This window comes from Bos grunniens, chromosome 22 (assembly GCF_055505025.1).
Source record: "Bos grunniens cultivar Pamir isolate PY7600 chromosome 22, Bosgru_T2T1.0, whole genome shotgun sequence".
Taxonomy (NCBI): Eukaryota; Metazoa; Chordata; class Mammalia; order Artiodactyla; family Bovidae; genus Bos; species Bos grunniens.
This window is the reverse complement of record NC_141186.1, coordinates 17,154,887-17,176,307: the sequence shown is the minus strand read 5'-3', so window position 1 is coordinate 17,176,307 and position 21,421 is coordinate 17,154,887. Positions and strand designations below refer to the sequence as shown.

General features: G+C 49.2%; 3 protein-coding genes and 1 long non-coding RNA gene across 46 annotated transcripts in view; 2 read left to right on the top strand and 2 right to left on the bottom strand.

Moving 5' to 3' along the window:
- Positions 1 to 4: 4 nt before the first annotated feature.
- Positions 5 to 1,335, bottom strand: LOC147348161 (uncharacterized). Its single transcript, XR_015151070.1, has 3 exons — positions 1,201 to 1,335; positions 804 to 861; positions 5 to 131 (listed from the first exon to the last, which is right to left on the bottom strand). It is a non-coding gene; the product is annotated as an uncharacterized LOC147348161 (long non-coding RNA).
- A 31-nt stretch (positions 1,336 to 1,366) lies between these two features.
- Positions 1,367 to 11,391, top strand: ARPC4 (actin related protein 2/3 complex subunit 4). The gene is made up of 7 exons (XM_086368896.1): positions 1,367 to 1,383; positions 1,595 to 1,712; positions 4,197 to 4,315; positions 5,530 to 5,641; positions 6,938 to 7,033; positions 7,978 to 8,148; positions 10,480 to 11,391. Exons 1-7 carry the CDS (start codon positions 1,367 to 1,369, stop codon positions 10,483 to 10,485), a joined length of 639 nt encoding a protein of 212 aa, XP_086225022.1. The 3' UTR covers positions 10,486 to 11,391.
- A 1,133-nt stretch (positions 11,392 to 12,524) lies between these two features.
- TTLL3 (tubulin tyrosine ligase like 3) overlaps positions 12,525 to 21,421 on the top strand; it is a 23,629-nt gene continuing 14,732 nt past the window's right edge. For 14 of the 42 annotated variants that reach the window (XR_015151024.1, XR_015151023.1, XR_015151022.1 and 11 more), the window contains exons 1-8: positions 13,992 to 14,428; positions 14,589 to 14,680; positions 16,478 to 16,646; positions 16,782 to 16,879; positions 17,900 to 18,028; positions 18,741 to 18,855; positions 19,705 to 19,797; positions 21,003 to 21,198. Coding sequence is in view for 30 of the 42 variants with exons in the window: in XM_086366345.1 (XP_086222471.1) it covers positions 14,065 to 14,428; positions 14,589 to 14,680; positions 16,478 to 16,646; positions 16,782 to 16,879; positions 17,900 to 18,028; positions 18,741 to 18,855; positions 19,705 to 19,797; positions 21,003 to 21,198 (1,256 nt within the window). In the remaining 12 variants the exon portion in view is untranslated. Of the gene's footprint in view, positions 12,642 to 13,991; positions 14,429 to 14,467; positions 14,681 to 16,477; positions 16,647 to 16,781; positions 16,880 to 17,899; positions 18,029 to 18,740; positions 18,856 to 19,704; positions 19,798 to 21,002; positions 21,199 to 21,421 lie in introns of those variants that run through there. The other 28 variants (XM_086366363.1, XM_086366355.1, XM_086366354.1 and 25 more) reach the window with 5 other exon arrangements.
- RPUSD3 (RNA pseudouridine synthase D3) overlaps positions 18,422 to 21,421 on the bottom strand; it is a 27,646-nt gene continuing 24,646 nt past the window's right edge. For both annotated transcript variants that reach the window (XM_086366456.1, XM_086366457.1), the window contains one exon: positions 18,422 to 18,828. In XM_086366456.1, the coding sequence (XP_086222582.1) occupies positions 18,815 to 18,828 (14 nt within the window). In that variant the 3' untranslated portion in view covers positions 18,422 to 18,814. The remainder of the gene's footprint in view (positions 18,829 to 21,421) is intronic.

Sequence of the window (21,421 nt, the reverse complement as noted above, 5' to 3'; positions counted from 1 at the left end):
TTAGCTCCTATTCTCCAGCACCTACTGTGTGCGGGGACAGACCTTCAGGTGGTCCACAGACTTGAAGTCGTGGAACTGCAAGGGGCAGTCCTTCAGCTCACTCATGGCTCAGGATAGGGGACCCTGTGGAGCTGGAGAGGAAAGGACCATTGATGGGGGGAAAAGTGGCACTAGAAGAGTCCAAGGGCTCCTTCCATCCACCGACACTTCGGGGAGTCAGGTTTCAGCGCCCTATTGACAAGGATGATGGCTTAGCTCCTATTCTCCAGCACCTACTGTGTGCCAAGTGAGGGGCAGACATTTTACTGGTTGCTCACTGAATTCCTCACTCAACCCTAAGAGCAGGGACCATGCTCATCTTCATTTTACAGATGAGGAAACAGACTTTGTAAGGATGGTGCAGGTCCAAGCTTACCAACATGCAATTTGAATCCAGGTGGTTTTGAATTTGATCACCTAACTGCCATGATATACTACTATACTACTATGCTTGTCTTTCTGATGCTCTTCCCTTCACTTCCACTCTTCCTGGGTTCTGCTGAGCCCAGAGTTCCAAGCATCCGGTACTTATGCTAATGTTCTTCGTGCCTCCCAGCCTCTTCTTGTCTCACCCCTCCCCACCTCTGCCCCTTCTCTTTGCCCCAGATAGTAAAGAGATACCTGGATCTCTGGACAGCCAGATATACCTGGATTCAAGCCCAGGCTTGACCTATGTCTATGTAGCCCTGAACATGTTAATTAACTCTGAGTCTGTTTTCCCTTAAGTCTGAATCTGTAAAAATGGGGGTAATAATGGTACCTACCTCCCTGGGATGTTCTGAGGATTTAGAGTTGATGCCAGTCAAGAGCTCAGTTCAGTGCCTGGCACAGGAAAAGTGGGGCTGGTTAATGGCTGGCCCCACCCATGGATCGCCCCAATGTCCCGCCTTCAGGGTTCCAGTCCTCTAAGGACACCCTATGGCGGCCCCCGCCCCCTCTACCTACTCCTCGCTGCCTCCAGCGGCCCCGGGGCCGCGGGAGGGGCGGACAGTTCCGGTCGGTGAGAGCAACCGCCCCGGAACTAGCTATGTGAGGGCCCCCTGCAGTTGACAAGGGGACGGGAAGACGGGAGTACCAACCCCAGTCTTTAGAGGGGGGAGGGTTGCGGGCAGCGAGCTAGCCCGCTGCAGGTGGGGTGCAGAAGGTATGCCACGGGCGTACCCTAGGGAACAGCCCGGCGCAGGAGGGCGGGGCTCGGCAGCCAGGTTTTCGGCCCGGCAGTTAGTTTCGCCGAGCCCCAAAGGCTGCAGGTAGGAAGGGCCTGAAGATAGGATGGGGCTCAGAACCGGAAGGATCGAAAAGCTCCTCCGCCTTGCTTTGCCCTAATATGGTGCCCAACCTGAGGTCGGGCTGCACCATTGCATGACTATGAGGGAAGACGGCGGAAAAAAAGATGAGAAAGCCAAAGTCACAAGCAAGAGCTCCATGGGGAACGGGAGAAGCTTGAGTACTGATTTTAAGCTTCAGGAGCCTAAAGCTACTAAGACAGTCCTAACGGGAAAACTTCCGAGGGACCAAATGTTCTTAGCTTCCCCCTCCCCCGCTCGGAACACAGATGGTACGGTCCGGACGTCCGGGCGGACACTGCGGCTGCGCTTCTGGAGAAAGGGCAGGCGTCGCGGGGCTGGCCACTTCCGCACTTCCGCTTTCCGGCCCAGCCAGCGCCCGCGATGGTGAGAGAGCCGGGCCTCGGGCCAGGGACCCCCGCTCTTCTGTCTCTAGGCTCTGGGTCTCGGGGAGATGCGACTTTGCAACGGAGAGGCCCTGGGCCGAGGGATGCTGGGGGTGCGGGGGTACCCTGAGGCTGGGAGAAAGAGGGCGGGGCAGGGGCTGAGGTGAGGAAGGGGCGAGCGGGGGACGCGTTCGTAAGAAGCAGGCTTTGAGGCGTCCTATTCTGTCCTTTGAAGCTGGTGGGGGATACTGAGGCAAGAAGGGAAGCCGGAAGTGACTCCTCCTCGGTTTGTGGTAGCGCTTCGAAGGCACGTAGTAACCTTATAGCCCGTAGTAGGGCCGCTGAGGCATGTAGTAGGGATACCTCTCTACGCAGAGTAGACCTTCACTAAATACACTGTTTTCTTTCTCGCTTGCTTGATCCCACAGTTCTCTGAGGGAAGCCTCCGTACTTCCTTATCCCACTCCTCATGTTGCCACCAGCTCATACTTTTACCTCACTGAAGGATCTCTCTTTTGCTGCCTCCACGCAGACCCTTTCCTGGTCAGAATTCAACCGTATTAGCCTTAATATGGAATGTTAAGCTCTGATGCCGCTGACCTTTCCCTTTCAGGAAGTCATCCCTTTTGATAATTGTGGGTGTTTCTGAACGTCAATTGAGAGTTTGGCTCACTGCCTTCCCCTTCTTTATCCTCTTCCTGTCGATACCTATTTAATGTACAGGTCTTCATGAGCATATAATTTATGATAACTTCTAAATCTGCCTTCCTAGCTCTCTTTGAAGGTTCACCTGGATATCTTGAAGACACCTTGAAATTAGGCGTCTGGATTAAAACTCACCTCTCCCTAAATTTGCTTGTTCTCTTGTATTCCTTATTCTTGCTCTGTGTTTTCTTACCTCAACTAGAAACCTGGGATCTTCTTTTTGTTTTTGTTGTTTAACTGAGGGGATGCCTCTTGATTTTTTTAAACAGCATACTTGTTGAAGTATTACACAAGGTGCTTATTCCATTTGTGAAAGGGCAGACGTCATAGGGTTGACCACCTAAAATGTACCTTTTTCAGATTTGCTATGACCTTTGACAGATACAATCTTGCTTGTCCCTCATTGCCCCAGGCCAGGCTCTCATTACCCGACTTAAATAACCCTCTCTGCTGGCTCTGTCACTTCCCTCTCCTCCAATCCATTCTCCACAAAGTCTCCATGCAGCTGTAGTTGTGTAACTTCCTCCTCAGAAAGCCCCAGAAGTTCCTTATGACTTTTAAGAGAAGAGCTAAACTCAGTAGCCTGGCATTTGAGATTCCTCATGAATCTGTGGACCACCATTTGCAACCTCATCCATTGAATCTAAAATGCTTCCTGGCAACATTGTACTCATTTCTACTTTAATGCCCCTATTTGTTACTCTAATCTTGTTATTTTTTCATTCATTCACTTATTGTACAGAAACTGAGTAAGAGTGTATAGGAAAGGTACTGACTGAGCAAGTTGCAGGGTATGTAAATTTGAATAGAATAGATATGGTCTGTTAACCATGGAGCTTTCAGTTTAGTAAAGGAGAAAATTACTTTTCTTGGAGCTATTTGAAGGGTGTATTATCGTAAATTATAATAAGTGCTATGAAAAGGGAAGTCAAGAAGGACCTCTGAGGAAAGAAGAGGCCTTCTCTGAATAAGCCAAGATCTAAAGGATGACTTAGGCAAAGAAGGGGGAGAGAAACCTGCAAGATAGATGGTTCAGCATGTGTGAAGGCCTGGGGTGAGAAAGAACTTTTAGCTAATACAAGGAATTGAAGATAGTCCTTTGTTACTAGATGGCATTTCCTCTACCGGGAATATCATTTTTGTTTTTATCATTGTAAAATCCTCCTAATGCTATTTCCATCTTCAAATCAAAACCAGTTTCTTCTGCAAATATGATTTGTAAATCTTAACTATTTCACATTTTACCCATTGTATCATAGTTAACTGTCTGTCTCCCTGACCCGGTTGAACTATGTAAGGGTAGAAACGGTCTTAGTCATTGAATTCCCAACCCCTCGTGTGCCTGGCACACTATAGATATATACATTTGTTGACTCAAAGGGCAGATTGAAGACAGTCATTCACCTGTGTGCCTCTAGACCACAGTTTCTCAACTTCAGCACTATTTGGAGCTGAATAATTCTGTTGTACATTGTAAGCTATGTAGCAGTATCCCTGACTTCTGTCTATTCAATGCCAGTAACTCCTACCCAACCTCAGTTGTGAAAATGAAGACTGTCTTGCCATTGCCGTATGTCCCCTAGTAGGCAAAATGGTCTCCTTTTGAGAACCACTGTTCTAGACTTAAAATGAAAGACATCTTGAAGGCCTAGTCTGTTCTGTTCACTGTAGTGTCTGAGAGCCAAGGACCTCAGTACTGCCTGGCTCCTGTGTAGCTGGACTATGGGATCAGTGGATTTTGTGAGACAGAGTTTGATTGTCCCTTGGGGTTTTCCTCCAGACTGCCACTCTCCGCCCCTACCTGAGTGCCGTGCGGGCCACACTGCAGGCTGCCCTCTGCCTGGAGAATTTCTCCTCCCAGGTCGTGGAACGACACAACAAGCCGGAAGTAGAAGTCAGGTATGGGAGGAAAGGGGGTAGGGGGTGATGGATGCAGCACCCAGAGATGACTGTTGTCAGAGGGGGCCATGAACTTCCATCCTGGAGTTGTCACAACAACTACAATTCACATTTTTTGTCTTGCTGCCAGGTAAATGATGGTTCCCAATTTGAAGTTCAGAAAATTGGGTCTCAGTGGGTTGACAGGACAAAACTCGGGAGAAGCTACTCTGGAGCCAAGATTTGCTTGACACAAGTTGTGACTTCTCAACATAGGGCCATTTGGGAAATATCTCCCAAGGAGGTACTGAACCCTCCAGCAATTTAAGGAGAAGACTTGAGAATTGAGTTATCTGAGATGCCATCTCTGCTCTTCTCAAATTTGAAGATCAAGGATCCCTCCCCTCAAAAAACAAACAAACAACTGGACTCCCATCCCCTACTACAAATATTCTATACTTTGGATTATTTTATCTGATTTATGTTTTGTAAGTAAATTTTTTTTCCCCATTGACGTTTAATCTGGTACATATACAACTGAGATAAGGATTGTTACCACAGTAAATTGATATGATTTGAATGTAAGAAAACTGACATGATGTTAAAATGTGCCCTGTTATGCTACTTAACATATATGGTTTCCACTAGGCATTTTTAAAGGATAATAGCTCACAGACACCACCAATACAGTTAACTACCGTCAGAGGGATCCAGAGGCATCAAAATGGGAACTGAATTGAGAGGGGTCATAATTTTGAATAAGTGAATTATTCTGGATTGATTATTAGAGGAGGCCAAACTGTTTGATTTTAGCTTGTCCTTATCTCTAAGGGGCAGGCTCTCTCATTCCCTAAACAGGGTATGGGTTTGCCCATAGTTAAGAAAATAGGAGCTGTCATTTGTAAAGCTCCTACAATGTGCCGGGCTCACTTGTTACACACTTGACCCTTTTTGATGTGTTTCAAATGAGGAAGTTGAGATTCCAACAGATAACTTGCCCAACGGAAGTAACAAAGGAGGCTGAATTTCAGAACCTTTTCACCCTGACTCTAGAGCCTGTGCTCTTCTGCTGGAGAACATGCTCTCTGGCCCCCATCTTGGAGCACCCTTGCTTGTGAGTCTCTTATTCCTTGGACTCTGTGGTCCCAGATAGTGATTCTAGAACCTGCCATGGAGTCTCCCTGACCATTCTGTTCTTTTATAGTACAGAGACCTCTGTCATTTTGTGTTCTCAGGAGTAGCAAAGAGCTCCTGCTACAACCCGTGACCATCAGCAGGAATGAAAAGGAAAAGGTTCTGATTGAAGGCTCCATCAACTCTGTCAGGGTCAGCATTGCTGTGAAACAGGTAAGCTCACCCTAGATCCCCTGCCTCCCTGGGGAGGCCAGGGACCCCTTCTGTAAGAGGTCAACATGCCAGATTCAGGGTGCAATGAAACCCAGGTTCTCTTTCCAGGAAATGATTTGCTAAACTTACCAGATCAGTAGAATAAAGGGAAAGCCTTATCTTCTAGGCTTTGCTCTGGATTAGACGGCAGGTAATGTAGCAGCCAGGGCTATGGGCCAGTTTGGTGTCAGGTCATAAAACTCTTCCTAATGAATGAAGAATAAGTTCAGTTCAGACAAATAAGTAGTAATGGTATCCATTTGATAGCCATAAACTCCAAAAGTGAGATTTAGGGTAAGAAAATGAAGTGTAGTTTCATGTTTCTTCATTGTTTCACAAATGTCTGACATTCCCACTACCCCCATTATTTCTTCCATGTTTATGGACCACTTGGCTACTTCTTTACTTAATAGATTTCTTTCAATTAACTTATTTTCTTTTACTTAAATTTACCATAAAAAGAAAAACAATATGCCTTGCCGAATTGAGGACAACACTAAAATACAAGCACATTGAAAACAAAGCAGAGTTAGAATTTTGCCTCCGGAAAGCTCTATCCCTAGTGCCTGCTCTTTGTTAAAAGAGGAGATTAATAAATATTGGGAGCTTTTAAGGTCTTGCCAGCCTGTAATACAAAATTCTTTCATCAGAAATGTTGAGAGTTCATCCGGGAAAAACTTTGGGGATTGTTTGATGTTCATTGTTATTAAAGTGGAGAGCATCTAAGGTTATCTGACATTCTTCATAGTGTGTATCACTGACTGGAAGATGTAGCATTAGTGAAATGAGACTGGAAAAGGGCAGATTTGAATATAGATGTGGATTCTGGAAGGATTGGATAAAAGATTGGGGCTTGCCAGGACCTCCCTAGTGGTTCAGTGGTTAAGACTCTGGGCTTCTACTACAGGGGACTTGGGTTCGATCCCTGGTCTGGGACCTAAGATCCTGCATGCCACATGGTGTGGCCAAAATGTGTTTTTAAGTTAAAAAAAAATAAGATTTGGGTTTGTTAGAGTTACCTTTCTGGAATGGGTAAAGGCAAGATCATGATAATGCCCCATTAAGTTGGAGAGCTCTAATGTAGTGGACCTTCCTTTTAGCTGGCAACCAGTTACTGCATGATTCAGACTTCAATACCCAACCCCAGTGTCTCCAGTGAATGTGGGGGAAATTGGGGTCAGAAGACCAGGCTACAAATTTCTGTTGGCCTTTAGGGAATGACTTTAGGGAAACACATTTCTTCTTTGCTTTTACCAGGCTGATGAAATCGAGAAGATTCTATGTCACAAGTTCATGCGCTTCATGATGATGCGAGCAGAGAACTTCTTTATCCTCCGAAGGAAACCAGTGGAGGTGTGTGATCCATGTGTTGGTAATACCCAGAATTCACTACTGAGTCCACTGCTAGTGGCCTGGGATTGTTTCTAAAACTGAGATTGCTTGCTCCTCAAGCTGTAGGGTACCCACAGCCTGAGTTGAGTATTGGTCTTCATTTTGGCTGGAGTAAGAATAAGGGGAATCAGCTTAGGAGGTTGAGTCTGTCTCAGCTGTGGAAAAGGCAAAAAAAGATGAGGTGCATTGCTCACCTTCCCAGAGCCTATAGTGTAGTGGCAGAAAGGGCATGACGAATCAGAATTCTAAATTCTGCCACCAACTGAGTCAGTCTCTCAAGGCCACAGTTAATATGGGGTCAGTTGTTGCCTGACTTTGTACTTGAGCGCTCACTACAGATTCTCTGCCTGCTCAACTCCCTGCCGGTCAGTGACTAAGCAACTACCACACAGAGCAGCGGACACCATTGTCAGACACATTAGTTGTTGGCCAAACTCGCCCTTATCCTGAGCTAAAATCTCTCCTGTTCCTAGATCTAACCTCCAGGGCCACCAAGAATAAATAAAATTGCTGTTCTACACAGTTTGACCTATAGTTAAAAACCTCAATCCGTCCTCCCACAGCATTTTCTTTTCTCTCTGGACTAAATGTTCCTGTTGTTTGATGAGATTTTTCTGTAACAAGATTTCAAGTCCTTTCACTCTGCCTTGATTCATTCTGAACACAATTGTTTATACCACAGATAGTCTGCCAGACAAAATTCTCAATTGGGATCAGTTGATCCACCTGTTAGTTCCTTGGATCCAGCATACACATCGCCACCAGAGCAGATGGGCTGCTGCCTGAAGGGTGTGTAGCTTGGGAGGTCAGCTGGAAGCATGTGGCTGAGTGACATAGAGGGCCTGGCCAGGAAGTGCCCCAGGATGTTGATTCTCTCCCTCCTCTCCACTGTCTTCCTTCCCTAGGGGTATGACATCAGCTTTCTGATCACCAACTTCCACACAGAACAGATGTATAAGCACAAGTTGGTGGACTTTGTGATCCACTTCATGGAGGAAATTGACAAAGAAATCAGTGAGATGAAGCTGTCTGTCAATGCCCGTGCACGCATTGTGGCTGAGGAGTTCCTTAAGAATGTAAGTGAAGTGGCCTTCCTGGTTTCCTTACAGAAGTAGAAAGACCTAAAGGTTGTGCTGAGAACTTAGCATCTGGTGGGGAAATGGTGCCAACTGTGCATAAATATTTTCTGAGGCCTCTAGGAACCCTGGTGGGCAGCAGGTCAGCCCCATGCTTTGGTGTGGGAGGGCCCCAAGGTTCATCTTGGAGAGCTATAGAGCATCTCCAGGGCCCTGGGTAGTGCCTCTCTTAGTCGTTCATTTCTACGTCTCAGAATATATAGAGTCCTTCCATGTATCTTGTTCATCCCCGAGTGAGTCAAGTTAAAGCCACATGTGAATTTTCTGGGAATATAGGGCGGTTAATCATAGTATAATTCCACTTCTCAAACAGACTCGAATAGTTTCCTTCAGCATCTGTTTCTCAGGCTTAAAGTCATGATTTCTTCACTCTGTTTTCCATCATTTTCATGGCTTAAGTCCTACAGATCCCTCTTCAGTTGTTTGTGCCTTCCTGACAGAAAGGACTGCAGCCCTCTGAGGAGGACAGATTGTTTACATTAATGAACTGATGACACAGTTCTTTTTTAGACATTCACAGCATGCCACCTTTTTTTTTTTTTCCTTCTTTTTCCAAACAGTCTTTGGTTTGTTGACATGTTCCACTCAGAATTGACTATGATCCCTAGATGGTAGAAGTAGTGTTTACTCCTACCAGTGCATACAGGTCCAGCCCAGAAGGAGCTCAGGCTCCTAAAAATGGAAATTAAACCCACTTCCCCTGGGCTTTAATTATACCGAGGGCAGCCAGTGTACAGAGTAGCTGTGCTGTGCACCCAGGGGAGCACGCTTGTTCAGGTCACACAGGTGGCAGGGTCAGACCACCTTTGTGTGCATCCGGGTCCACTGCCTCCTCAGGCATCTTACAGAACTTCTTGACAAAGCCTCAGTTTCCTCAACCCTGAAATGAGACTGTTAATTAGTATATACCTTTTCAGTGTAGTTGAGCATTAAATGAGGAAATGTGTATAAAGCATATCACTTGGTACATAGTAAACTCTCCCTGTATTATAGCACAAAGGTTATGTGGCCAGGGCATGGGCAGGCCTCTGAATTCAACTGAAGAAAATGAAAAATAGTTTTTGTCCCAATTTAGTATTGGCTCATTCATTCAGTAGTCATTTAGTTGTTACAGTAATTGCATTTCTATAGTAACACAGCTGAAAAAGTACATATGAGTATTTCAGGGGGAAAAAAAAGACTTCCCATGTGGTCCACTGGTTAAGACCCTGCACTTTCAATGCAGGGGGCACGGGTTCCATCCCTGATCAGGGAACCAAGATTCCACATGCCACATGCATGGCCAAAAGAAACATCCAAAAAGCCAAGTATCAGCAATATCTCATTTAATATCTAAAACAGTCTTTGAATCTTTATCCTCATTTCATGGATGTATCAGCTGGGCTCTTGAAGTTGTCACATATTTAAAGTGCCTCAGCCAGTAAGTGAAGGTGCCAGGACTCAGTTTTTCTGACTCACAGATCTGAGATAGTATCATGGCATCTGGCAGGGTGACACACTCAGGTGCATGTAAGGCTCAGGCCATTATGTGCATGAGTGAGGTGGGTTCTGTGGGGACCTAGGGAGCACATGCCTCACCCTAGGAGGGTCACCACCACACAGCTCCAGCCCTCTGGCTTCATCAAAATAATTTCAGAATCTGGATTTGTGTGCAGTGTCTTCTGTTTTTTCAAGGTTGTCTAATTCATATTCATAGCAACTAGTTCATAATCTTTGAAACACTGTGAGCCAGACAGTGCTCATCTTTGGGCTGAGTTTAGCAAGTGGGCCAGAAGTCCACAGCATCTGGTCTATAAAATGTCCAGGGCGGGTCTGGGCACTGTGGGGGATATTTGAGGGCACAAAGCATATCCAGGGCCTCTCCTGCTTGGCGGACCCCTCAGAGCTTGATGCAAAGCACCAGCTCCTGGGTCCCTTTCTGAATCCCCAGGCATTTGCACATGAGCCCCCATTTCTACAGAAGGCAACCTCAGTTCAGCAAGCAAGGCACTGTGACAAGGCTTTTTGGTGTCTCCACGGCAAAATGAAGGGGAGCTGTGGAAGAGCCCATGTCACCCATAATTTTTCTGCCTTGTCTAATGCTAAGTTTTAGGGCCAGTGCCTGCTGATTTGGGACCAACTAGTGCATGCCCACAGTGTGTCCTCAGACCTAGTCCTGCCCCACAGAAATGTGAGTATAGTTACAGCTCACAGATCAGCCCCCCTCCCCAGAACAGGCCTGCCAGGATACAGTAATAACCATCATTCACTGCCTCTTGGTTCTCTTGACAGTTTTAAACCACCTGGCTGGATCTCGTGGCCTTCCCCCTCAGGATCCCCCGTGTCTCTGTGAAGTCGTCCTGGAGTTAACTTCCCAGAGCAGTGCAGCGACAGCAGCGGCAGCAGCAGCGGAGGGGAGCTGGGTCAGGGTGGGCATTAGATGCGGGAGGGGGGTGGTGTGCTTGCTCGCTGGGCCACAAAGCAGCAGTGGACCTGCCCCGAGGCCACATGTGCCTGGTCAGGCTGGCTTCTGATGTTCAGTCCCCTGGGCCGGGACAGATTTTTTTTTTTAATGTCTTGAAACTTAAAACTCTGTGCTTGTAGGAGACTGTAACCTTTTTGTCTTTTTTTTTTTTTTTTTTAAAAACAATCTCCACCTCCAGTGGCTGTGACTGGTCCCAGTGATTGTACCTTATTGGTCGCTGTGGGTCTGGGCGGGCCTGGAGCCAAAAGGCGACTACTGTTCCTCCCCGGAGCCATTCCAGGTGGGGAGGGAGGGGGGTTTCAGACTTGTGTTCCTCTCCCTCGTCCTCCTGTCTCCTTAGGCTCAGTAGAAGCGGTGGGGACCCTCTACCAGCTTCCTGAGCCCTGCCTGCAGTTGGCCACCCAGCACTGATTGGGGACAAGGGCTGAACTGCTGGCCACCAGCCACACCTAGGAAGGAGCTGGGGCCTAGAAGCTAGGCAGCCTTCGGCCTCAGGGGCCGCTTCGTGCCCTCGCAGCTGGGAGGGGTCGCTGTTTCGCCTTGTCTGTCAGTGCAGTGCCTGTGCTAGAGGTGGAGAGGTGAGTCCTCCAGAGCATCCCTGCCAGGACCTCCTGCCTGCTCTGGCTCCTCTGCTCCCCCGCTCGCTGTACCTTTTCTTATTCTGGTGGGTCCTCCCTCCCCCAATTAAAGTCTCTTTTTGCCCCTCTGGGGCTGCATGAGGTCTGTGCTCTGTGTGTATATGTGATGAAAGGAGGTGGAGCTGTTCCTTAAGACCATGTGGCAGGCACTTGGGCCTGGGGGTCCCCACCAGAGACAGCCTTGTGATTGGCCTCTGACAGTAGCCCTGCTGGAAGGCCCTAATCCGAGAGACCCATTACAGTCCAGGCTGTACCCATTTCTGAAACTGCTCTCTACCTGTATAGAGTTTTGACCCTTTTCACATAGTGAGCTCATGTGGGCTAGAATGTAACAGAGAAATAATCCCATTTCATGGCTAAGAAACCTGAGGTATCATGAGATACAGCAGCTTGCCCCAAATCTCCCAGCTAGTGAGCAAGAGGGTGGAATTCAGATGTAAGACATCTGCCTCTACCTGTGCTGTGATACTGATCACTAGCCACATGTGGCTATTTAAATTATTACAGTTAAAATTTAAAATTTATTGCCTCAGTCCCGCCAGTGCTCAACACTTACATGGCTGCTAATGCTTACCACATCACACGGTCGTAGATAAAACATTTCCATCATTGCAGAAAATTCTGTTGGACAGGATTAAAGCCTCTTACACCTTGGAGTAAAAAAAAAACCAAAAACTTATGTTTGAGTCCTATTCTTAAGAATTTGAGCAAGTTATTTATATTCTGTGCCTCAGTTTCTTAAATCTATAAAGTGGAGATAATGTCAGTCTGACACAGTACCTGCCATTACAAGTAGTGAATAAACAATGACTGATCTTTCCACCAGCCCAGTATCCAAGCTGTTGGTAACTTCCATTGTGCTGGTTGTGGGGGGTGACATCCCTGTTTCAGACTTGGGGGCCAGTGGAAGTGTTGCATATGTAAATAAAGAGGTGCATTGAAGTGTTTCATGTTCACTAATGGAAGTCAGTGGGAGCCCACAGGGGGTTATCTTTATGGAAGAGGATGCCAAGAAAAGTTTGAGAAGAGTTGGGCTCTGCTGAGTTTTGAAAAGAGTCTTCCATATGGCCAAAATGGGTCTCTTGAAACAGGACAAGGTACTGTTTAAAGCAAGGAGGGGTTGGGGGTGGGGACTGCTCTCATCCCCTTTATGACATTACCTCTGTGACCTCCCCCTCCTGTCTTGCAGAATTAGGTGTGCCCTTCTGTGGGGCACACGGCCATGGCCTAGCTTTGCAGTGATTGTTGCTCACGTGAAGGTGCAGTGAAGCTGGACATCCACTAGAGTATGGCAGCTGCTCACTCAACCCTCACAGGACAGCAATGCCTGGGTGAGCCAGCCAGAATTCTAGTTTGTCACGGATCCATCTGCCAGGGTTCAGAGCTAAAACCAAATTTGCTGGCTGATCAGAACAGACTGGATGGTCTCCAATCAGCCAGTCCTCTCCTGAGGGCATACCTTTTGGGAAGCCCAGTCATTAGCCGCAGGGTTGAGAAAGGGTGATCTTAGTGGTTGGGGTTGACTAGAGAGGTCTGTGGAGGACCCACCTTCACTTGTGTGAGCCAATCTATCAGTGATTGACAGAGCTGGGTTCCTGGAATCTGCTTGAGAGGGCATTGCTAGAGTTTGCCTCTCACACTGTCCATTTGGTACTTGCATGACTGATAGGCAACCCTTACAGACTTGTGTTTAAGAGTGGGGCTTTGGAGTCAGACCTGGGTTCCAGGGCTCTGCTATGCGATTTAAGGCAAATTATTTAACATCTTGGAACCTTATTTTTCTCACCTGTGACATTTGAGGGTGTAACAGTTTTCATACTGTTTCATACAATCCAAAAAGGTTGCTTACCGTCTTGTCTTGAGGGCTGTTGCATAACTTGTTTTTTTGGTAGATTGAAACGATACTTATTTTCTATTTCCAAGTGCTGTTTTTTTTTTTTTTTTTTGCGGGGGGCGGTGGGGGGGGGGAGGGTCTGGGGGTTCTGCCCTTTTATTTTCCCCATAATACTGCCCTGGCTTTCAAATCTACCCCCAAGGACCTTACCCAAGCTCCATCTGCCAGGAGCTGCAGGTCTGGTCGGCTTCCTTTTAGTTCCCCCAGAAAAGTTCTTACCCTCTCAGGGCTGTTGCAGAGACCCCTCTCCCTGGAATGCTATTCCTCCCTTGGCCAACTCCTCACCAATTTGCATTCAGTAGGTTTCAGTTTAAATGTCACCCCTTCAGAAAGGACATCATTGACCACTTTAGCTAAAGTATAAAACACCTGTGTTATTCCTCTGTTGCTTGCTTTTTGTTTCCTCTCCACCGGGCAGTAAGCGCCATGAAATCAGGGGCCACGTGTAGTTTGTTCTTCTGATCCCCAGCACCTAGCCCACTACCTAGCACGTGGTCTTCGCTGACTACTGTGGAATAACTGAAGCCCCAGGAAGCGCTGGATAAGGAATCAGGACCCTGTTAGAAACTGGTGGGGCAGCCAGTGCTCTATGCTTCCAGCTTCAGTGCCCCATTCATGAAGGGTCTGGGGCAGGCAAGGCCCCGAGTTTGGCCCCGCTGGAAGTAGACCCCCGAACCGCCACCCGAGGCCTGATTGTGCCAGGGGAATCGTTTCTAAGGCGACAAAAAACAGAGGGCGGGGCTTCAGAACGGAGGGTTCAGCTCAGGCCCCCGCAGGACGCTCCCGCGAGACGCGGCTGCGCGCGGAGGGGAGGCGGGCTCTGGGGCCCAGGGAATGCGCGCGCGCGCGGCGAGGGTCTCATGCAGGGGCCCACCGCGGCGCTGCTCCTGAGGGCGGGGGAGCTGGGGGCCGCACAGCCGGACTCCACCGCCTGGTACCGCCAGGAGCGGGGCCCCGTGTGCAGCTGGCCACGGAAGCCGCAGCCGCTCGAGCGCCGCGCCACTTCCCCCGCCCCATGGCCCAGGGCGCGCCACTCCGAGTTCCGGCTTCCAGAGAAGGGTCCGGCGCACGGCCAAGACTGGGTCTGCAGCCCAGCCTCAGCGCGCCGCCTAGACTGCGCCCTCCGGCCCTCGGCCCACGACAGCCACGCCCAGGGCGCCGAGAATCCCCGCCTCCCTGGGCCCTCGCCTACCCGGGCCCAGGAGGACGCCCCGCCCCTGGACGGTGAGGCCACTTGCGGCTCGCCCCTCCTGGCCCAGGGCTGAGTCTTGGGGCGGACATGAGAATCCCGGGAACCGGAGAGGAGCGGTAGAGGATAGGCATCGGATGAAGGGTGGAGAAAGAAGGGGTGCCTACCCCACCCCTACTCCGCATCTTTCTGCAGGTTCTCTTGTCCTTTGGCGAGGATTCTCCAAGGCGTCTCAACACATGGGCCGGCTCAGAAACGCCAAGATCCACGTGGAGAGAGCTGTCAAGGTTGGAGGGGGTTGGGGGAGGGGCTAGAAAAAGCCTGGAGGGTGGCTCACCCTGCCTCCTTGCACTATATTCTCCCCTCCTTAGAAAATAAAGAAGAAAAAACCCTGATCCCACGCCTGTCTTCAAATACTTCTCCAGTTTTCAACACCCCGTTCACAACCAAAATTCTTGGCAGAATTCAACTTCTTTGTCTGGGTTTCAGTCCTCAGGCCCCACCACTCTGGGTCCCTGTCCTTCACCACTCTCATCAGGAACCTCTCTAGTTAAGGTCACTGGTGACCGCTAAGGAGCCAGATCCACCTTTTCTGTCCTGACCTTGGTTTGGCACCTTGTGTCATTCTGCACCAACACACCTTTCCTCTTGGCTGTCTGCACACTTGCTTTTCCTTTCTCCCTCCCAGGCAGCTACTTTTCAGTTGCCTCTGAAGACTTCTCAGGACATTCCTGTTTCCCTGGACCCCTCTCTACATTTGTCTCCTTGGCTGTGAGTTCAATCCATCCTGCACTCTTTTCATTCCCTCTCCAGCCCAGCCTGGCTTCTGACTGCACCGCTCTGTGGATCCAGTCCCCCACTTGACATCTCCATCGAGGGAGCATCAAAGCATTTCAAACCCATGTCTTAAACCATACTCTTCATTTTCCTGCCCAGACCCATTCTTCTCCCTGCTCTTGGGTCTTTTCCATCTCCCAGTTGCTCGAGCCAGGAAATTGATCTTTCTGTTCCCTCACCCACACATCTAATCCTAATAGCAAAACTTCTCTCTATTTCCAAAAGGAATCTCAACTCCCACCTTGTTCCCATCTCTGCTGGAGGCACCTAGAGAAACTGCAACAGCCTTCTCACTAGTCTCCTTCCCCCCATCTGTTTTCCATAGGACAGCAAGCCACACTTAACAGCCTCCAACCATGTCACTCCCTTCCTTCACCTTATTGCTTCACACTGCTCTTAATATAAAATCCAAGTTCATTCCAAGGCCGTCAGTGCCTTCCACACACCTCCTAGGAGGTCTCCCCTCATTTTCCACACTCCATATACCCTGGCTCCCTTCCAGTTCCTTCTGACCCCTCCAGCCTCAAGGCCTTTGCACGTGCTTTTCCCTCTGCCTTAACTGCCATTTGCCCAGCTCGGTACATTTCTGGCTCCTTCTCAGCTTCCCGATTGATTCTCTGGATCCCCATTAAAATCCTATTTCTTGAGCTTCCCAGCCTGGATGTTAATTCCTGCTCTTTCACTTAACCACTGGGTGGCTAAGCTACTCAGTGTCTCTACGCCTCTGTTTCATAACCAGTTAAGTAGAGATTGGTTGCATGCGGGTGCTCAGTCGTGTCTGACTCTTTTGTGATCCCATGGACTGCAGCCAGCCAGGCTTCTCTGTCCATGGGATTCCCAGGCAAGAATACTGGGAGTGGGTTGCCATTTCCTCCTCCAGGAGGTCTTCTCAACCCAAGATTTGAACCCGTTTCTCTAGCATCTCCTGCATTGGCAGGCGGGTTCTTTACCACTTCACCACCTTGGAATCCCCAAGTGGGAATAACAGTGTCTTAAAAATATACATTGTTGTTAGTAATGTATTTAAGTGCTTAAAACATAGTAAACGCTCAATAAATATTAGAAAATATAGTTGCTAATATGATTATGCAGATTATTTTTCTGCTTGTTTACAGTCTGTCTCTCCTACTAGAATATATAAATTTCATGAAGGCAGAGACCATAGCTGTCTGGCTCACTATTATCTCCCCTGTGACCAGCACTTAGGCTATACTTAACTGAAAAAGTATTCTTCTGTCACCTTATAGCAGAAGAAGATCTTTATGATCCAAGGTCGCTACCCTGTGATCCGGTGCCTCTTGCGCCAAAGGGGCTGGGTGGAGAAGAAGATGGTCCATCACTTGGGTACCACTTTGCCACAACCACATAAGGATCTGGACAGCTCGGTAATGGGTGACAGTGACACAGCTGAGGATGGTGAGATATCCCTCCCTTCCCACAAGCTGCCTGAGTCCCTTTGCTTTGCTTCTCACTGTCTCAAAGTTGAGGCTTTGATGTGGGGCTGAGGGGCGGGGACCGGGGCCTTTCCACACATGGGCTGTACATTTACAGAGGATGAAGATGAGGAGGAGGCATTCCGGCCACCACAGCTGTTTGACTTCGATGAGTTATTGGAATTTGATGACCTACATGGGACACACGCTCTGATGGTGAGGACCCAGCGGGCTGGATAGGGGGCTGCTTCTTTCAGGAGAAAGCACTAGAGTCCAGCTTGGTGACCCCAGACAAGCCGTTTTCTAATCTCAGTTTCCCTGTCTGCGGTAAAAACGATCGGTTCTCTAAAGCCTAGGTAGGCCAGTGGAGTGGTGAGTGACACAGAGGAGGCTGGCCTGGGAATTCCCCCTTCCAAATAAAACCCCATAGTTCATCTTCCTCCATTCTTGGCAAGTGAAGGTTAGAAGGCAGGACTTAAACATTTTTGAAAGAGGCTGATATGATTTGGGGAGGATATGTGTGTTGAGATCAAGACACTTGGCTTTGAATCTTCGTACCACCACTTTCTGAATTGAACTATGCCAAACTGCCATTTTTGTCTGTCAGATGAGGTTGAGGACTGGCAGTTCCACACGGCCCAACATTGTGAACCTGGGACAAGTCCCTGAGCCTCAGTTCCCTCATCTGTGAAATGGGGATAATGGTAGCACCTACCACATAGGGTTATGGTGAGGATTAAATGAATTGACATGAAAAAATAAATAAATGAATGAATTGACATGGAAAGCTTAAGCACAGGGCCTGGCACCTGGTGTTACTGGTTATCAGTAATCCTTCCTCCCAGAGTTCTGGGAAGGTTGGGGAGAAGTGGAGCTCATGAGAAAACCTTTGTAACATGCTCTGTGACCATCAGCTTAGAGTCACTGCCCTGCCACTGAGTAAGTCACTAACGGCCAAGACCCAGAACAAGGTGTGGCATTCAGTTGTGGGGTTTAGTCACAGCCTAGGGGCACCTTGAAAGAGCTGCAAGCCTGCCTGCTCTCTGCTCACCAGTGTGTGCCCGAAAGGGAAGAGATGTCTTTTCTTAACTTAAAAAAGATGACATGTGAGCTAGAGGCCCCCTTGGGAGGATCCTTTCCCTCCATTCACCCACCTTGCTCAGCATGGTGGGGAGAAGCTTCCTCAGGCCTCGTGGTGCCCCCATCAACCTTCCCTGTCTCCTCCCCTCTCCCCAGTCACGTATGGTTCGGAACGAGATCCCCTACTTCATCTGGACTACTCGTCGGGACATCCTGGACTGTCGCTTCCTCTCCAAGGATCAGATGATAAACCACTATGCTCGGGCAGGCTCCTTTACCACAAAGGTGAGCTCTTCAGAGCGCAGGCATGCAGCTGCCAACCCCCCAGCTCTTGGGCTGGCAGTCCCTTTTTCTGTTCTCCTTGTCAGTAAGAGTTCTCCGGAGGTGGGGAAGTACGTGATTCAGTGGGAGTTGGACACACCTGGGTTCAAATCCAACCTGTGCAGCATGTCTGGCACATATAGACATGGTGACTGTAAATAGACTCCAGGAGCCAATCGGGGTCTGGAGTAAGAACAAATACCATGGCCAATGATTGTGAGCAGGAGGACCCTTCTCTCCTAAGTAGAAACTGTCTGGCTGATGGTTCTATTATATCTTGTCTTGGTTAAGTGACTTCACCTCTCTGAACCTCAGGCTCCTCTTCTTTAAATAAGAATTCCAGTAAGACCTATCCTCTAGGGTTATGGCAAGAATGATAGGCTTTATAATTGGGACCTGCTGGTCTATTGTTAGTGTGGATTGGGAAGGATTCCTCAAAGAGGCAGGTTTTTAAGGATGCAAAAGGGTGGCTTGGAAGGATGCGGGGCATTCTGGGCAAAGGGAACCACATGAGCGTCATGTGGAGTTGGATATGAGCCTAGCAAGTGGGGCAGAGGCTCTGAGCCTGTCCACACAGCATCCCCTTGAGCTCTCTGGGTGGGTGCCCAGTGTGGAGAGTCCCTTGGAGGCCCCCTGGGCAAGTCCCACCCTGCCTCCTCAGCGGCTGACTCCATAGGTGGGTCTGTGTCTCAATCTCCGGAATTTGCCGTGGTTCGATGAGGCTGATGCCGACTCCTTCTTCCCACGCTGCTACCGCCTGGGGGCTGAGGATGACAAAAAGGCCTTCATAGGTAAGGAGATACCAGCCCCATGCCTAGCCCCTCAAGCCGAAGGAGGAGGGCTAAAGCCCTGGCTGGTGTTGGAGAGCAAAGGGCCTCTCTCATGCCCTCATCTGCCCCAGCAGATTTCCTTCTCCATCCCCAACCCTCATCTTTCCCTTATGTGCCTCCCTTAATGAGCCCCCCGACCTTGGTCACCCCAGACCTCCAGAAGAGCTGACATAGTTTATCTTATTTTCTAGAGCAGATTCTAAAAGTTGGTCACCTAGTTGAGTTTGGAATCCAGAATAAGTTCCAGCCCCCTGTCAGATTCCACTGACTAGATCTGGTTCCAAGTCTAGTTCCAAGAAAAGTTTCTAGACTTTGGGGCTCACGGACAGAGTAGGCTCCAACTCCAGCACACGCTGTAAATTCAGGTCAGAATTTGGATCCACATTAGACGCTAGGTTTAAATTAGTCTCCAAATCCTATATAGATTTGGGGCAAGGTCTGCTTCTCAGGCTAGAATTAAGTATCAAAAGTGGATCAGGACATTGTAAATCGACTATACTTCAAATTAAAAAAATAGAAAATCACACACATGCACAATAAAAAAAAAAAAAAAGTGGATCAGGAACAGAGGAGGAGAAATCAGACAGCAGAACCAAGCAAGATTCTGAAGGTGGAATATGAGCCAAGTCAGGTCAGATTCAGGGGCTCGTTCCACAGTTGAAACAGAAGCCAGGTTCTAAGTGGGATTCTAGAGCCAGAAACGGTAGTCAGGTTCCGGATCCAGAGTGGGGCAGGTCATGATCAGGTTCCGGAACCAGAACAGGCCTGGAGCCTAGGGGCTGAGGAGGGTATCCCCTGCCCCGGGAGCAGAGGACTTCTGGCTGACAGCTGCCCGCAACGTTCTCAAGCTGGTGGTAAAGTGCGAGTGGAAGTCAAACTCTGTCGAAGAAGAGGAGGCCCCAAGTAAGTACTGTGGTCACCTCTGCCCCCCTAACCATTTATCCTCCCACCCAGCACACCTCACCCATCTGTCATGGTATTTTTCTCATCCGTCTGCCCATCCACCACCCCTTCCTACCCACTCTTCCATACATCTCCCCTTCTTTCTGTCCACAGTCTATTCATCCATCTGCTTACCTACTTACCCACCCATCTCACATTCACCTACCCATCCACCCATCCATCCATTCATCCTTCCCCGCACTGTCGATCTGTTCATTCACCTACTTCTGTCAACTCCATACTGCCTATCCACCCACTCCACCTTCCTGCCTATCTACCTACTTATGCTTCCACAGACCCGCCTCCCCATCCGTGTACTTCTTTTCCATCCTGCCATCCACCACTTAATCTATCTTCTGGCCCATCTACTCATCATTCTTCTGTCCCACCCACCCACTTACCCACATGTCTTCCTATCTGTTAATTGACCCACTGCCTCGCTCAGTCCTCCGATGGGCCTAGCGTGTGGCAGAGTGCTCTAGAGAGGACAGACTTAAGAGGACATGGTCCGTCCCTGCCTGTGGGGAGCTCAGATCTGTGAGGAGAGGCAGCAGTAAAACCATGTAGTTGCATATAGTCTGAGGACCCCTCGTGCCGTGTGAAGGGGGACCCAGAGAGTCTCTCCCTACTTGTCGGCTCAACCAGTTGCTGGCCCTTTCCCTTTCTGGACTTAGCTCCTACCTCACAGCTTCCATCCTGTAGCCAGAGGCCCATCAGCCAGAGTTCCCAGAATTCCTCAGGGATTTGAACGGAGAGGTAGCTCTGCTGTGAGAAGAAAGTCCCTGGCTCTTCAAGAGGGACACCTCCCCATGGCTGTCTCCTGGGTGTGTCAGGAGCAGGGGCTCAAGGGGCCTCAGGTGTGTCAGAGCTCCCAAGCACAGAGAGGCTACAGGTGTGTCTGCTGGGACTCTAGGTGCTGAGATGCTTTGGGGTCATTTAGGATGGAGCCTCAAATGAATGACAGGTCCTGCACAGTGAGGGGCAAGGATGCACACTGAGACCACAGGTGAATTTAGAACAAAGCCCCAGGTGAGTGGCAGGTCCCACAGCAGTAGGGACTGCAGGTGTGTTTCTGGTGAAGTCACGAGTAAGTGACAGGCCTTGGGGCAGTGGGAGCTGTGGAGCGTGGGATAGTGACAGCCCCCACCTCTACCCCATCTCTACAGGAGACAAGCAGCCAAAGAAACAGGAGAAGAAGCCAGTGTTGGTGTCCCCAGAGTTTGTGGATGAGGCTCTGTGTGCCTGCGAGGAGCACCTTAACAACCTGGCGCATCTGGACATCGACAAGGACGTGGTGACCCCGCCCTGCCTGGGCCCTGAAGGCTGGTCCCTCTTCCTCCAGCGCTACTACCAAGTGGTCCAGTGAGTGCCTCTGCAGCCCGGGCCATGGGGCGTGCTCTCGGGCAGCTTTCATGTTCCCAGCTGATGGTCAGGGACAGAACCTCTCTGTCGAATGCCCACGGCCCCCAGCTCCTCCCCAAGTCTCCCTGTTTTCATTCACCCTACTATTCTCCTCCAGAACCCTCAGGAGTTCTCACTGGCTTCATATTAGGGTCCAAACTACTCTTCCCCAGATCTCGGTGTA